General features: G+C 41.9%; 1 protein-coding gene across 1 annotated transcript in view; it reads left to right on the forward strand.

Moving 5' to 3' along the window:
- The window catches only part of F13A1 (coagulation factor XIII A chain), a 66,643-nt gene extending 53,126 nt beyond the window's left edge, over positions 1-13,517 (forward strand). Inside the window, 4 exon segments of the mRNA XM_040547812.1 lie at positions 425-712; positions 4,621-4,781; positions 7,284-7,420; positions 11,263-13,517. Coding sequence (XP_040403746.1) covers positions 425-712; positions 4,621-4,781; positions 7,284-7,420; positions 11,263-11,407 — 731 coding nt within the window. The 3' untranslated portion in view covers positions 11,408-13,517.
- Positions 13,518-18,011: the final 4,494 nt, after the last annotated feature.

Genomic DNA, 18,011 nt, shown 5'->3' on the forward strand with positions numbered 1-18,011 from the left:
AGCACAAACTTTGTTTGCTAGTCAGAAATGCTTCAGACTGAGTAAACTGTAGTGAAAACAAAGGGCAATCATGAAGTAGCTTGAGCATACAAAACAGTTCAAGGCTTTCTGCACAGCTGTTTAGACATTTCTTACTCAGGCTTGAGACAAAAAAGGTCAGATGTTTGCATGGAGTAAATCAGTGTAGTTCCATTATTATCAATTAAGCTACATCAGTTTCTTGGATATAGCTTGAATCTTTAAGACCCATCTTGCGTGGAAGTTGTGAAGTTCTCCTAATACTAACTTTACCGCAAGAACATTCACTGTCCTTATCCATTCATTTCAACTACCAAAAGGTGTGGAAAATGAATCCTTGTGAGTGGACTAATGCACTACTCCTGCCTCTCTTCTTAATTTTTTTTTATTTTTTTTTTGTTCCTAGGCTCAGAGGAGGAAAGACTGGCTTTGGAGACCGCTGTTATGTATGGTGTTAAAAAGCAAAGTACCCAAGATGCCATGTATCAGCCGCAGAAGGATGTTGAGATGGACTTCCAAGTGCAAAAGGCAGTCCTTGGCAGTGACTTTAAAGTCACTATAACATTCAGGAACAAGAGCCGCAACTTCTACACTGCTACTACATACCTTTCAGGCAACATAGTGTTTTATACAGGAGTCACGAAGAATGAATTCAAGAAGCATTCTTTCAGTGTGAAACTGGAACCCCTTATGTGTAAGACTCACATAGTTGTTTTCAAATCTGCTAGCTCTATTCATCTATGTCACTGTCACCAGTGTCTCTCTGTTCATGGATAGAACCAATTCTAGTAGCTAGGGGTAGGATACACCATCGGGTATCAGGAAGCCCTGCTTCCAGCTCTGGCCCTGACAGCAGGGTCATTTAGAGATGAGGCTGTTTTCTTCAGGCTGTTGCTCCTTGCATAATGCTCTCCTATACTGAGCTGCATGTCTGAGTTGTTCCAAGTGTCCATCTGGCTTTGGAGGACAGGGTCATTCAGGATTTGTATATTTACAGCAATCTAAAATGTGTATCTATAACTAGATTGTGCCACTATACATCACATCAGGGGTATTTGTCAGCTGCACATGCACCCTGAAGTTAGGTGAGTTCTTTCCATATACAGCATTTGCTTTTTCCAGTGCCCTCTGGACTGTGGAAGGGAGATCTTGCCTCCTTCTTCTCATGAGAAAAACAGTTCCTGGCAGCCTGGCTCACATGGCTTAGGGCAGGAGTTTGCACTGCTTAAAGTAGGAAAGAGGGATGTTTTTTTTATTTTGGATGTAACCAACCTATTTCATGGCAGCCATGGCAGCCCCATTTGGAAAACTGTAAGTGCTGAGGATCTGCTGTTCTCCAGAACTATGGAGCAGGCTGGTTTCAGAGCCCTGGCTTCTCCAGCAGCAAGTGATTGCCAGTCTCTTGTTCTTCTGACAGGCCTGTGCTATTGGGTCAGTGCCTCCAGCTCAGCAAAATTAATAAAAGCATGCCCTTAAGCAAGCTAATTGAGAGGCTTAGAATCCTCCACTTGAGTTCCCTATTGAGAAAGTCAAGAGCAACGATTTTGCCTTCTTGATGCTGCTACTGGGCAAAAGCAATCTCTGCTGAGCACACCAGGAGTAGCAGAACATCAGGACCCCATAGGGTGGTCCACCTGGTCTGGATCTGGTGCTGGATCACAGCATCTCTGGCTGACCTCTGAGCTTCCTCACCTGTCCTGTCTATCTGTCCCAGCTCAGGAGGCTCTGTGAGTCCTCTCGCCTCAGAGAGGCCCAGTTTCATCTCAGTGAGAAGCCTCTGAGGAATCACGGTTCCCCACTTTGCCCCTCTGCTTTCTCCCTCACTTTAAGTGTTTTCTAAAATTGCACATTTTGATTTGGAGTTGATTAATCTCCGTAAGCTAGGTGTCCATTTATAGGGATCTGCAGGTGAAGATAAAAATTCCACCTCCAGTCTACCTCAAAGCTCTGACTGCTGCTTGTTGTCAGGTTCTTTGTAACTCCTCCAACTCACTTGCAGATAGTTTGGAAATGGGCTGTCTTTGGGTTGCATTGAGTTGTTCCAACGCAGCCTATGAAAACACACTGTGAGGTTTGATATTGACATGCATCAGTTATTAAATATTTGATTTGAAATACTGCAAAATTTTTGGAGACATGATTAAACACAGTAAAAAGATCAATTTTAACTGCTTAGTCTAAATTCTGTACCACTTATATGGTGGGGAGAATTCAGCCATACTGTAGAAGATGTGTAAATACCTACTACACCTTCTGGCCCTGCTTTGTGCTTGGTTCTGGGACTTACACTAAAGTGCTCTTGCACTAAAGGTCTCTGTAAGCTATTACCACCTAAAATACAGCTTCTGTAGTGTGTTGAGGTTCATCTGTCTCCTCTGTGCAAGAAGTGAAATGAATAAGTGATATTTTAAGCATCACTGAGCCTCATCATTCATTTTTTCTAAGTAAATGGTTTCTGAAAAGCTTATTGAATCTGTGCTGTAAACTCTAAATTGACCAATAGTGAGTGAACACAGACCAGAGAGATGCACCTAAGAGACCAGGACATGACTTTTGTTTTTATTTTTATTTTGTATGTGTAGAGAAGTGTGTCCCCATCACTGTCTCTGGCCCATGTGACATTTTAAGGTATTAAACCATCTTTCCACCATCTTTCAAAGTGGAAATTAACACATAGCTGTCATCAACTTGCACAGCACTTTGTCCAGCAACAGGACAAAAAAATCCCTCACAAGTTATCTCTGATGGTGGTACATAAAACTCGAACATGTATTCTTTTGCATCTGCCTTGAAAAGGAGTGTGCAGGCAGGAATCATGTCAGAGCAGATGGGCAGTGTGAAGGGAGGCAGTGTGATCATTTGCAGCTGTGTGAGAACAGTCTGTCAGAGGTGTTGTGGTAGGATACCTCCTGAGGCACTTGAGCAGAATTTGTAGGCTTCATTCATGGCACTAAGGGTAAATGTATCTGGAGGTATCAAACTATTACAATATAATAAAGAAGCATCAAAGGCATTCTTCCAGACTGTGCTACTGAAAGAATGAAGCAAACTAAGTTTTCAAACAGGAAGTGAACGCACGATTTTCAGAATAATGATTAAAGAAACAGTGTGGGTTGAAAACATCTTTGAGGATTTGAATAGCTTAAACCTTCCAGTGCCTTCAAAGGTGCTCTCACATCTATTCAGTTATATTTAGTTTTCTCTATTTTTTGAGAGGCTGTAAAGCAGCTTGGTGTTGTGTCTCCCCTGGCTTTCCCAGGTGCAATGAGTGGTACTGGCATCTTACCAACACAGCCAGTGCTAAGGAAATGGAAGTCTATTATTCTTTTTTTTTCTTTTTTTTTTTTTTCCTGCAATGATTAAATTTAAACAGAAAAATTTCTTTCCTTCCACTGTAAAGCAAATTTCACTTAGATTGTAACTAATTTATTTATTTATTTACACGGATGAAAAATACCTTGCCTCATTTATAATTTACAATTTGTAGCATTATGGGAAATTCTTTTAAAAGAGATACAGAGTGATAGGGAGGGAGGGGGAGTACATCAAGCAAATTTAAGGCTGGCCTGGTAAATCCAGGTCAGGTGGTTACCTAGGGAATAGCTATGAAACCAAATCAAGGAACTGTTTTTGATGTGAGTGGATCAAAAGAGTGAAAAGGGGTGAATGTGATTTACCCAACTGAGTTCAATTATCTCAGTGTGTACAGTGTATGTCGCAAATACAATACAAATAACATATAACAGTAATAATCATAGTTAACAGATGGGAGATCTTGATATGTTTACTAGGGCTATAATGAATGTTTATAGAGGCAAGAGCTCCAGATCTATATATTCTGCCTGGTCACTTAGCAGATCTGCTTCTTTGCATCACATTCTCACACCATTGTTGGCCTGGGAATTGCAGTTCAATATGGTTAAAATTAATGATTCCCTGCATCTCAACCATCTAGCCCAGGGGGACTTGTTCCTTCCAATAATTATTGTCAGGGAGCACGAGAGCTCTCTGGAGAGCGTGCTGGCAACAGGAGGCCCTGCTTACTAAATGTTGCAGGCAAGCCCAGTGTAGGACAAAGGTAGTTATCCAGACGTCCTGGAGAGCTAGGTAGTCTCCCAGGTAGTCCACACATCCCTAAATGGCTACTCTGGTGGCATTGCTGGTGGCATCTCTCTGCAGGGAAGAGAGGCAGAGAAAGTACAGGAATAAAGTGAAAAAGCAAAAATGTACAAGGACAGCACTCAAAAACTGGTTTAGACCTTTGTGTCCAGCAGCTAATTATTGCCAGTGTTGCTTCTCACTTATTTTGTGGTAGTGGCTGGGAACCTTCCAAAGTGGCCTGGGCCTGTGGTGACAGGCAATGGGCAGAGGCTGTACACAAACCCAGCTGCTGCCTCAGGGAGCAGCCTAATTGCAAAGAGAGGGAACAAGAGAGGGAATGGTGAGGTAAAGAAATGAAGATAGTTTGGGCAAGAGAAGAAAAGTCCTTCTTTGGTGCTGGACCACCTTTCTCTGAGATACTCATGTAACTGCCATGAGAGGAGGAGCAATTAGCCATTAGATTGCTTCAGATGCATTTTTTCTTTTCTTTTTCTTCCATAGCTAGTGCTTTCGATGTTATCATCACATCAAGCGAGTACCTCAGTGACCTGCTGGACCAAGCCTCCTTTCATTTCTTTGTGACAGCACGGATCAACGAAACAGGGAAGATCCTGGCTGCCCAGAAGGCAACGGTCCTGGAAATTCCTTCCCTGCGGATCAAGGTATCTCATGGCTGTGGTGGAGGGGACTGACCACCATGCTGTGCACGGGCTGTTGGTTGGCTTCTGGGGTAGGGGGCTGTGTGTGTGCACGTTAGACCTTCAGTTACCAGCTGGAGTGTATGACAGTGTATATGTATGTTAGCCTGAGTAGCCTACATTAAGGACTGAGGCTGACAGCGTCACCTATAATAGAGAGCTAAAGTGATCTCAGTGGAGGAAGGAGGGGAAAAAATCTGAGAAAGCTGGAGGAATTCAGAGCGTGGAAGAGAGATTACTCAGTCAAGTCACTCAAGTCTCTGACAACTTCAAAAGTCTGTTATATTTAAAGCAATGCAGCACAGATACCTCTTGCTGAAAAATGAAGGACACTACTGCTAAGAAGAATTTGCTTGGCTTGTGCAAGTTTTGTGGAAGCTTCCTCCAAGCTTGGATGCATAACACCCTTTAGGATGATACTTTCATGATATTCCTTTCTGCTTCTCTGTGAATGCACTGTTAGTGGAGTTTCAAGTATTTCTGCAGTTGGTGGCATGGTAACTCTGAAATTATAGAAGTGTGGTGATTCCGACAGGACAAAGACCCTGTGTTGTACGGCAAAGACTGCAAAAAGTCTAGCTGAGTTCTCAGTTCATAACTGGACATCCAAATAAACTGCCTTATTTTCAAAAGTGATGAGCCTTCATCTGCTCTGAATGATGTCATTTGGATCATTTTTTTTTCCTGATAGTAAAAAAAAAAATTAATAATATCAGAACACCTGTTCAGGAAACTTTATATAAACATGAATGCAGATCCCTAAAACTCAAGACCTTGAAAGGAATCTAAGTTTATACAGCTTTTGTCTCCCATATATTTATTTGAAACAGTGTTCAGGTTTTCATATAATAATATATGTAGTAATACGAAACAGCAGCCTTCAGCAGAAAAAAGCTTTTTAAAGAATGTAGGTCAAAACTACAGTGAAATTTGAAAAAAAAATTGTTTTGTTTCTTGGTCTGCAGAAATGATCTGATCAGATTATTGATATTTTCAAATACAAGTTTTCATTTAACTGAGCATTCCAGAAAGGAGGTAAACAAGATAGATAAATGCTATCTTCAATACCCATCTTCAATAACCAAATGTTAAAAGTAGAGAGTTCTTTCAATTCATTATGTAAACAGAACATCTTATACAGGATCCTCAGTTTCAGCTTCAGAACAGTTTATCCTCCCTGCTTTTATGAAGAAAGGATGCTTAGTATATGCAATAACCATGTCTTCTAGTAAAACTGTGTTTGTTTCTTCTCTGCTTCTTTGTGATGTGTAAATACAATCTGAAATTTTAATAGATGGATTTTTTTAAGCATGCTTATGTGTGCATGTGTGTATACATATGTATTTATATAGGAAACTTTGCTTTACTACTTTATAAAGAAATATGAGGAAACTATCTTCCTAGGTTTCTTGTCATATTTCTTTATTGGGCATGTTTGTCAGATTGGAGTTCTTAATGTGAAAGTAAGGAAGAAGAATGAAAAGCGTATTTCCTCTCATGTCTTCAGATACAGCTTTGATCTTTCTCTGGTGGTCTGAAGAGATTGTCAGAGTCAACACCTGAGGAAATTACACCTTATTATAATTTAGCTTGACATTAGGTTACAAAAATAAGCTCGGCAAATACAGGTCATGCTCTCAGCTGCATATATGGGAATTCAGGATGATTTTGAATCCACCCCATGTATCAGTGATCTTCACATATCTAAATGGGCAATTGAAATAAGGAGAATATAAGGCCCCTAATGGGCTAGAACTTCTGAATATACCACTTTATTTTTGAAATTCACGTGGCTAAAAGCTATTGAGAGCTTAGTTGTGAGTGTCTCATCTGTTGCTCCAGTCAATATATTGGTATTTGTCATGGAGCGATCCCTTAGATCAGAGCCTTTCCAGCTTTTTGCAGCTGTGAGATTCTGTAAATATTTGCAGGAGGGCTGCAGACCCCAGGATAGTGCTTTAATTTGATTGCAAAGATACTTCTTTACCTTAGCTACCTTTCCCAAGGCCCTTTAAAGTCTTTCATGGACCAGCTGGGATCTGCCAGCCGTAAGATGAAAACTCCTGCCTGAGCCATGCACTTTCAGGCTGGCAGAGGGCCTGGGGAGGGGCAAGAATAAGGGAGAGAGGCCCTGCTCAGCCAGCTTCTCCCTCAGTTGAGCCCTCAGCTCCAGAACTCTGCAAGCAGATTTGTGTTTTTCCTCTGGAAACAAGAGCCTGCCCCTTGACCTGTCACATGCCTTGCAGGGAAATTGCAATGGGTAGAAACACAAGTAGTGGTAGGGCCTATGGGCCCATCCAATTTTCTTCTAACTAGACTTTCTCTGCCTCATGCTGTTTTGCTACATGTTCCATTCCCCCTCTTTTTTTTTCCTTGCAGGTACTGTGTATTTAACCCTACTTATTTCACCATAAGGCATTTTATTATTATCAGCTTGTGGAGCTTTATCCTTCCCTTGTCATGCAGACTCAAGGTGAGATGGTAGCTGATAAAGAAATGTCTGTGATTGTGGAGTTCACCAATCCTCTGAAACAAACCCTGGAGGACATCACGCTCCGCCTCGAGGGACCTGGAGTGCTGAAGACGATGAAAAAGGAGTTCAGGTAGGGAAGCAAGCACAACTGGCTGGGAGTTCATCACCTTCTTACTCATAGGAGACAGCTTACAAGAGACAACTAATGTAGTGCTGAGTAATGCAGACACTCTCCTTACTTTAAGATTCAATACACAGGGGAGCCATAGGTCTCAACAGTCAGAAGGAGTCAAGTTGTCCCTTGTGCAATGGGGCAGTGATAACATTTCATCTGTTCAGTGCCGGTGTTGGAGAGCAGTGTCGTGGTTATGGGTGGCTGCTAATGCAGACAGAGTTTACTTTTTCACTGCATTACATAATTTTTAGTGCTTGACAATAGCATCTATGAGCTGCTAACGCAGAAAGAAAGATTTATCCTACACATGAAGTGTTTACTGCCACTCACTCAGTATGTGTAAATCAAGTCCAGTGCTGCATTTCAAATAGGGCTTTTCTTCACTCGTGTTAATCATGATTATACAAGATGTTCAGGTGCCTCAGATGATCTTTGCAAGCTTATGTCAAGACACAAAATGTGTGTTGGATAGAGAGGAGTTTGCTGGGATAGCTGTAGCAGGTCTGCAAGCACTTTTTCCCAAGCCTGAGTAAAAGGAAAGTCTTTTAGCTGCCTTCATTATACACAGTCGCACTTCATGCTGACAAAGGGGTACTCCTATGATGAACAAGTAGTTCACTATACCCTCTTTCCATTTAAGTTCAGTGTTATAAGCTTCGCATTAGCCAGTTCCAGGATGTATAACTGGGATTGTTGGAAAATTTTGCAGCCAATGCTTATTCTTGGACAGCCGAAGTGATGCTATCTATCATTACCTGTGCTGATAGTCCCCAGGTGTGTGCAAAAGGAGTTTGAAAAATTGCCTGTGCTTCAGCAGCTGCATAATTTGTCAGTATTATCTGCAGCCAGTAGGGGAGGTCTGAGCCTGATGGCACCTGAGCCAGGAATAAAGAGATCAAAACCAGTCTCCAGAGTGGAGCTGGACAGAAAAATGACTGTGGAAGGACATCATATTGTGCTTGCTTTATGCACGTGATATGTCACAGATGCTGCTGAACATGACTCAGCATGGTCCACCTGAGTTACACAAGTTGCAGCAGTAGCCCTCATTGCTGCCCAGATGTGCCAGCTTCCCCTGTTGTTCTGCATCTTTCTTGTTCCAAAAGATGCAGTGGGCTGTTCTCACCTTCAAGGATGCAGGAAATGTCAGGTGCATCAAAGGCACAAGAGTTAGGGAGAAACATGACTCATGGAACAGACGTCATTTTCCCTCAAGTCACCATGTTTTCCCCTTTGCAGTAGTGCCCTTGGCATCATTTAAAATGGAAATGGATCAGCTTAGTCATTTTAAAATCTGTGATTTAACTTCTCTTGAGATGAATGAAGGCTGCAGGTTATACACACAGAGGACAGAACAGGGGGCAGTTGTAGTTTATTTAAATAATAATCACATTTGCCTCCATGCGTTCAGAGTGATAAATGGCTCCGGTTTGTGATGGCTCAGCATATTACACAGAACCATTCATCACTGAATTCTCTCCCAGGAAAATCAGATTAGGGTGGCTTTACTACACTTGCAAAGAGAATTAAACCTATTCTAGGCTTTTCCCTTCTACTTCTTCCGTGTCCATCAGGGACTGTCATATATGGGATGTACCTTTTGCAATTGTTTGTGGGTATGAGACTCTTGACTTCACTGTATTTTTAAAGTAGCTTTTCTATATCATATGGATGACTATGCAAAATAGGGATGTGTGATCCATCTGATACAACTTTATTCTGGGAATTAAGTGGCCTGGGGGCTTCTGCCTTGACTATTTACAAGGACTGTATATGTAGTGATATTTAGCTATCAGCTGGAGACAGATGAAGAACACAACTCACAGAAAAACCTGTGGCAGCAGCAGTCTCTACATGGGGCATAGTCTTTACATGACAGATGAGAATTAACCAGGCAGTGATGGATATCGTTAAAAGGATTTTAGCCAAGCAAGCATTCACAATAGATTGTAAGTGACTTTGAGTGTTTCTACATATCAGAGCTCAGCTAGTATTAGTATTTGTAGAGAGAACCAAGTTGATTTATAAGTAGGACAGTAGAGAAATGGGAAAAGGTAGGATTTATTTCCCAGCACAGTTGTTGTCTTCCTGCAGATATATATATGTATATATATATATCTGCAGAGATAATAGCACTGTGAGTAAGAGGCAATAGCACTGCTCCCACTGGGGCACTGAGATGTGGTCTGGAAACCTTCAACCTTAGAGAATCTGGCCCCCAGGTGCTCAGGAAGGTAGACTGAACCTTGCTGCACGGGAAAACTGTATAATACCTCCATCACTTTCTGTACAGATCATCCCTTGCAGATCATTCCCATAAATTCTAAATTAAAAATGGTATTTAACCTTGTGCAGCAATTGAAGTCATTGCTTTATCATGCTATCATTTTAGTGGGCATCTGATAAAGCAGGCCAGCTGAGGGGAACAGAATATATGTCATTAAGAACGGGGATAAAAAGAGGGGAGGCACTTGCTGGAAGCAGTCTGCACATGCTCACAGTAAAAATGTGAGCTTCCTCTGCTTTTTCTTTTCTAAAACTGGGTACATGCCCCAGGGTACCTATGACTGTATATGCAAAATGCCATGTAGTGCCATGTAGAAATACCCATGCTAACCTCTGAGGAGTTAGAATGCCTCTAATTTAGCAGGGACAGACATGCACTGAAACAAATATACAGGTGGGAGGACCCCAGGCTTGCTCATTTAGAGTTAATAGGTCTCCTTATCTTGTGGCAACTTGTGCTAAGTCTGGGCAGTCCTTTCTGTTCTGATCCTGACATAGGACATGACATCTAATAGCCAAATCCTACAAGATGAGAATTTGCAACTGTGACTAAAGTTTAGGCTTACTTTACTCTCACTTTATTTAGCTGTTTACAGAGTACCATACCCATGTGAGATGAAAACACTGGCTTAATTCATAATCCTCTACTTAATGTTGAGGAAAAGAACACTCATTTTTATAAATAGCTCCCCACTACACTACCTCTTCCTTTGGTTTCCTTAGAGCAGCTGTATCCTGACATCCCCCAAACATAATAAATCACTATCAGCCTTCGAAATCTTGCACACAAGGTAGTAAAAGCTCTAAGAAAACACAGATACCAACATTCAAGGCTCTCTGCACATCTTAATTGTAGTGAGAACTAAAACTCAAGAGCAGTACAGAATACAGTTGATTTATACTATGATTTATCAGTAGTCATACATAATATAAAAGAGTAACTGCTAACAGCAGGACTCCCAAGAACACTTTGACCTATTTGTATGGACATGAAGAAATCATCTGAAATGGCTAGTGAGGTGATCCCCTGAAGCTGTGACTATGGCAGAGGGGCTCATCAGCTCATCAGCACTGTGCCAAACTTGCACAATGGGGATGCCCTAGCTACTTCATAGTGAGGGCTTATTTAACCATTTAAGGAATCACCAACAGGCTGTGGTCTGTAATATACAGGTAAAATGGAATTTTAAGGTAGAAAAAACGTATGTTGTCTATAAAGAAGATCATTCTGAAAGTGATTATGAGAGGAAGTGACAGGAGGCAGAGGAACACTGATTCATTTCAGAAATTTAAAATCAGCCTGGAGGAAAGGCTAGAAAAGGCTTTGACAGAGTAAGCACTGAGCAGAATGGAAAATGGAGGGAATAATTTATAGGACATTTATGAGAATGAGTGAAATATTAAAAAAAAAAATGTATAATACTGTCCAACTTCAGTTTCTCCAGTTCTGGGTCAGGTTGAGAGCATTGTTTGACTGATGATAATATTGTTACTTTCCTTTTTACCTACAGGCAAATCCCAGCGAACTCTACCTTGATCTGGGAAGTAAAATGTATCCCAAAACGGCCAGGGTTACGAAAGCTGATTGCAAGCCTGAATTGTGATGCTTTGAGGCATGTGTATGGTGAGCTGAGCATCCAGATTCAGAAACCATGAACCAAGGTGCTGTCTTCATCCTTTCACTTAGCTCTCATTATTTCAAAATATTACATTAGAAGAGGAAAATAGAGACAGAGGTGGAAATCTGCTTTTTGTTATTTTGGTCGTCCTTTGTGTTGCACAAAATTTGATATGGAAAAGTAACCAACAACACTGGGAAGAGAGAATAAAAAGGGATCTGAATGGTGAATGATTCAAAATTAGATACACGTAATCAAAGGCAATTCTAGGCCGTATTATTGCTGTAGTTCACTTGTATTTATGGTCTTTTGCATTAGTGCTGCAAGGGAATCTGAAAGGCTTCATTCACCTAAGTAGTCTGAACTTTAGTTTTAATTAAGGCCTGATATTTCACTGAAAAGAAAAAAGGAAGAACCCAGTGCTATAAATTCTTAGAGTGAATTACACAACCTTATGGTAGATTATTCTGGCTGCAATAAAAACAGGTATTTCTAGCTAACAGGACTGCTTTATGCTACAGTGTTATAATTTTCCAGTTCATGGACAGCATGCTTTGCTGGAATCATCCCTCAGGGTTTGATATCTCCGGAGTATTTCCAGCTTCCTGTTCCCACTTGCTGCTTCACTATGCTTTTTCTCTTGCTCTTTCATGCATGCTTGCACCCATACAATACTCACTTTGTTTCATGCCCTTTGCCCATCCTGCATGCTGTTAATTTGCTATTCCTTTCCTTTGATTGCTGAAAATACGTAGTTTTTCATGCCCCTGCTCAGATTTTGTCCCACCAAACTTGCATTTCCTGGTCACATCTCTTGCATATGGTTGTGCTCTCCATCCTTTTCTGCCTTTTCTTCTCTCCTAAACCTCATAGCCCCATTTTCTATGTGTGTGTTGAGGGGGTCCCCTGCCCCAGAGCAGTCCAGGCCCCACCAGCTTGTACATGGGGCAGAGGAGAGAGGATCGAAGGGGACTGAGGGGCAGCTTTCCAGCCCCACAAGCCTAACAAACATCCTGCACTGGAACTGCCACTTGAGGATGAGCCTAGATTAAACCATGCCCAAGCATTCCCTGGGAATCATGACCACTGCAAAATCAGGACCTGTTACATGGAAAACCCCAGGAAGATTTAGGGACAGAAGCTCAGCTTACAGGAATAAACATGCATCCTAAGAATCAGAAACTCTGCAAGCTGGGTCAGCTTCCTGCCTTGCTTGGAGCATATTCCTCTGTGAGATGCCATGGGGCCTGCTATGGCTTCGCTCCTCTCCTGAGGCCCTTCTGGCCCAGAGGCTGTCCTGAATCTGTGTTTTCCATTAGTCTCCCATGTAGGGTGCCATTCCATCCTTAGCCGTGAACCCCCTTGTGCTAGGGGAGCAGGAGTGTGTGTGGTCATTTCTTATCTCTCCCAAAATCCTTCTCAGGATATTTTTTCAAATGAGGCAAATATGTGCAAGCCACAGTCATGTGCCCAGGTGTGGTGACTCTCCACTGGCCAAAGTGTGTAAGAACATATCCCATACTAACAGCTTGGTTGAGATAACTGAGCTTCCAAAGAAGTTACAAGGAGTCTTGTGCTTATTAAAAACTGTGGCTATATTGTGCTGTGCATGGCCATGTCATTTTATGGTCTCATTAGTGAGAGAGCAGGAGAGATGACATGCCTTCTGCTCCCCTTCTTGCCACACACTGCTTTCTACAAAAGTGGTGACCAGTTGTTAAAAATAAGTAAGCCCAGGGGAGGAGAAATGCAGGCTGCTCTTTTGCTAAAGTATGTGGAGCAAAGCAAAGATTCATACCTCACATGCTCAGTGAGTAACCCTGGATCCAGGAACACCAGACCTTTTGGGGCTTTTGCTTCAAGCATGGTTACACCTGTATTGTGTACAGCTTATGGTATCACGTTTATACACTCTGCAATGTCAAAGCCTCCTACAGAAGTCCTCTGGTGCATGAGGGACTGAACAGTATGTTGTAAATGCAGAGTGACAATCTCTGTTAAGTAATTAAGCAGTTTTACCAGAGTCTACATCACCTAATAAAATTATCCATTTTTTGCTCTTGCCTATAAACCTGCCTTCCATTCTAGACTTTTTATTACTACAGTGTAATAGGAATTTAAAATAAAGCATATCTGATTGCACTTGCATCATGTGTTCTGTGTTTTAATCAGTCACTTTTTCTATGCCATAGCACTATAGACACTATTTGCTGCATCTTAAGTGTAAGAGTAAGTTGAAAAATTTGCTTCTGAGCCATGCTGTTAAAGGTGCCTTTTTGGTGCAAGGGAGAAAGCCCTAGCTTTATTTAAATATAAATAAATAAATAAATGTACAGGCTTGGTTTGACTATTTGCCTCTGCAAATGAATTGGAGGAGCTGACGATTTCAAGAGCACAACACTGTGCCAGCAAAGAGAATCCCCAGTTTCCCCTGGAAATTACTTTAACATGTCAGAGCCCATTAAAAAGGCCGATGTGCTCCTAATGAAACCTCACCTGCATCCCACTTCTAAAGTGTGCTCTTCTCAGCTAAATATTTTAAGGCATTTTACTAACAGTCATTAAACCGAATAAAGTTCACTGGGAGATCGGAAATATTTTAAGGTAGTTTACAGAGGGTTATGTGGGAGCAAAGAGAAGTTCAGTGATGACTGTGAAGGAGGCCAGTGATGTCAACAGCTCTGGCATTGCTGGCCAGCTCACTCGGAACAGAGCTGCTTACAAAAATCTAAGGACAAAAGGAGGATGGCCTTTAGGTTTTCAATTACTCATCCCCTGCACATGGGCTGGTGCCTGACTAAAATCTGGAGATGCAGTGAGTGCTATGATAGGTCAGCTTGGCTGAACAGCAATCTTCTAGAGCTTAGGTGGAAAAAGGAAGCGTATGGCTGCTGGAAGTGAGGTCAAGCGAGGTGGGAGGACTACGGAGATGCTGTTTGCCATTGTACGGAGAAAATTCACGTGGCCAAAGCTCAGTTAGAGTTGAAGATGGCCAGTACTGTGGAGGACAATAAAAAGGGCTTTTTCAAATATGTTAACAGCAAAAGGAGGACCAGAGAATACGTTGGTCCATTACTTGATGAGGGTGGTCACTTCACAAACGGGAATGTAAACAAAGCAGAGACATTTAATGCCTTCTTTGTCTGTCTTTAACACCGGTGATGGGCTCTGGGACCCCCAGAGCCCTGAGTTGGAGGACCATGACTGTGGTAACGATAAACTCACAGTCAGCCTCGAAATTGTGTGGGATCTGCTGCTCCAGCTGGATGCATAGAACTCTATGGGACCTGCATATAATCTGTAAGGCCTGATGGGATTCATCGCAGGGTACTGAAAGAGCAGTGAGTCGGAGTGACTGAGAGTGGCAGAGGTGTCAGAAGGCAAACCTCCTGGCAGTCGCTGGAGCTGGACACAGGCTAGCAGCACATGGATTCATCCCCTCTGCAGGTAAGTCTGCAAGCCCATAATGAGGCCCACAGCTAGGCTTAGAAACAAGCTTTGTCTGCAAATCTGGCAGATCACATGGGGAAAGGAAACTCAGAAGGTGGCTTGGGGGCTGGAAAACTGGGGACTGCAAGGCAATCAGTAGTTGCAAACCAGCTGTGTGTGCTAGGAGAAGATCCAGGCTGGGCTTGGCAGTTTCCCTAAGTCATCTGCAGCCCAGCCCAAATGTGGTTTTGTTTATCTGGCCTCCCCAGTACTGGTCAGGGAATAAAAGTGATCCCCTGTGACTGTTCACACAACTCCTGCTCCGGTTTTGGCTAACACACAGCTGATGTATGCTGGGAGCAGTGCCACTAGGTCGAGGCCAGAGCAATATGTAGGCAAGGCATGATGGACAGGAAGTTCTAAAGGTTATTATGCAGCCACTATCAATTGCTGCTTGCTGTCTCCTGCAGCCATAAGCCTTGCATATTAATTGTCTGGAGGTTTCTTCAGAATCCACTAAATTATGGAAATGGTATAGACCAACTTCCAAACTGGAAGGTGTTAATATGTCAGCTTACTCAAAAATCTTCTGAAGCAGATTCAACAGCAGCTGGACAGGCTTTTTTGGGAGGCTTTTGTTTGGGAGCTTTTTTGGGAGGCTTTTGTGCTTCCTGGTGCGACACAGGGCATACCTGCACTGTGGGTAGGGGAGAAGGGAAAAGAATGAGCACTCTTGCTCTCAACTAGGAAACTATTTTGCCCATAGATGCATGAGTTACATGAATTACAGAACTTGTGATTTAGAAGCCTCAAGAATTAGGAGCTGATTTAACGAATATGATGGACTAGTCGATACAAAGGAGACTGAGCCCTTGTTTGATGTTTGTTTTCTTCCTCAATAATCTCATAAAACAAAGCTTAATTTACAAAGTACGTTTCCCTGTAAATTTGAGAGACCCAAGTAGACCATGACACCCCTAAACACGAGAAGTAGGAAATGTCTGGTCTAGTGAAACCTGCACCAGTAGCAAGTAGCATTGCAGAAGCAGGTGTTTTGCTTATGTTGTGGTAGCCCCCTTATTGGGCACAAATGTGTTGTTTTCTCTATATTTAGTGGCTTTGGTGTCTTTCTCTTTTGTGAGCTTTTGTAGCTAATTTAGCTTTTACCATATACCAAATGCTTGGGCAAATTGTTCCCCAGATATGCTAGTAAGAGATAAGAAGAACCATCTCATATTTGCTTTGAACCTCATTCTCTTACTAACCTCTTTTTACAATGTGTAGCTCTGGTAATGGAAGAGTCAGCGAGAACTTCCCTCTCTGACACGCTGCCTGTAATTTCATAGGCCTCTATACTGTGTTTCCTTCAAATCCTGAGTATTTTTCATTTAGTCACTTTGTGCATGGAAACTGTTCCACACCTGTGATTGTTCTTTTTTCTATCCTCTGAACTTCTCCCAGTATCATGCAATTTTAAGTACCATTTAAAAGTAATTAATCGGTTTTAAGCATCTGTATTTTGAAAGGACACTACGACTGAGTAGTAGTAGCCTACCTGTGAGTAGCCTACCTGTGCAGGTAGAAGGTGGGTCTGTTGGGATCCAAGTTCATTAGATTAAACCTGGACTCAACTGCAGCTGAAACAAATGGATTTAAAACTTGTCCTGGTTAAAAGCTCAAAGTTGAACACATTTTACTCTTTTGCTGCATTGTTTCATGAAATACCCCACTATCTCACACAACCACCAATGTGACTGCCTTGAAAAGACCATGGGTCAGCTTTCTAGAACAACTTACTGGTAAGAAATAGGGCATTAATATTTGAAAAGCATCTGACTTTTCATCACCGTGTAGATACATAAGGTTCTGAGATGCTCTTAACTTTATCTGTATTTTGCTTTTCTTCAAAGTAAGTACATTTCACTATCACAAGGACTGTGTGGTGTCATTCAGGTTGCTTTTTTCTCCTTACAGAATTCCTCTGTTTGGAAGTAGCCTGCAGAATAATAGTAAAATGCTATGTGAACTTCTGACAACTGAACAGTCAAGACCTCATGGAGTGAGGGGTAACTATGGGGAACTGTAACTCAATTTTAGTATGCTTAGGCTATATTTGCATTAATAAGATTAACAGAAGCAGATCTGCAGAGTGAATCAGCTCATGTTGAGAACCTGATAGGTATACTGCATTTCAGAGAGTTCTTATTGGACTCATCTGAATGGCTATCAGCACTTGCAGAGCTTCTGGTGCACTCTTCAGTCACCTCTTCAGACAAAACTGAGCTGAAAAAAATCTATGCTGCAAGACGATTCTGATGCAGACCACAGCACTGTACACTGTTACTTCAAACACATGTTCCTGGTCAGAAGGTGTGAGAGGTGGCCAGGAGATCAGCATCTGTGGTAGCTGCATGGCCAAGATCTGTACAGACAATTCAGTCTGTGTCTTGAAGCCTTTGATATTTTCCTGTGTAGGCGTACTGCTACAGAGGTACTCATACCACTACTGCTCCCTCCATAGGAGGCACAAATAGACCATACACTGTAAGCAACAGTCAAACATGTGTTCAGAAGCCATGGTGTGAACTCTTAATAGCACAGCTTTAAGGAAAAATGTCTCTACTCTCCCACAAGTCCAGTTTCTAATCATCAGGAAAATCTCATGCTGTTCTAGTGTGGCATACTCTAGTCCAGTTTGAGCTTCGAAGGCATCTTTACATGAATCTAGCTGTAGCCATGATTGTGATTGTACCAAGATGCATCTTTTGGGAATTTGCCTCCTTTTAACCAAATACAATGTACATCAACATTCATGCAAACTGGCTCCAAATCCCATTGGCAGCCATAGTGGTACTTTAAGCAAACAGCAAGGTAAACTTCTAAGTTTGTTCGGTTTGTTGTCCTTTATACAGCAAACAACTTGAGCTAATTTAGTTACTACTATAAAGATGTTTCAAAGCCTCTGCTGCCTAAACAGTTTATAGAAAGACATTTTCACATACTACGGTAAGCTTTGCATAGGGTCATTATAAACCCCAGTGCAACATGCTAGTGAGTTATTTTCTGCTTTTCATCTGGTTAAGTAAGGTAGCCACAGTTTTTGCATTTTAAAAAAATGTGCTCCAATCAGCTAGCTCTGGAAGAGCTTTTAACTAATAAACCCTGCTCCCAAGGCTCCGTTGGCCTCATCAAACTTACTGATGTCCAAGGGA

The sequence above is a fragment of the Cygnus olor genome, chromosome 2 (assembly GCF_009769625.2).
Source record: "Cygnus olor isolate bCygOlo1 chromosome 2, bCygOlo1.pri.v2, whole genome shotgun sequence".
In the NCBI taxonomy this organism is placed as follows: Eukaryota; Metazoa; Chordata; class Aves; order Anseriformes; family Anatidae; genus Cygnus; species Cygnus olor.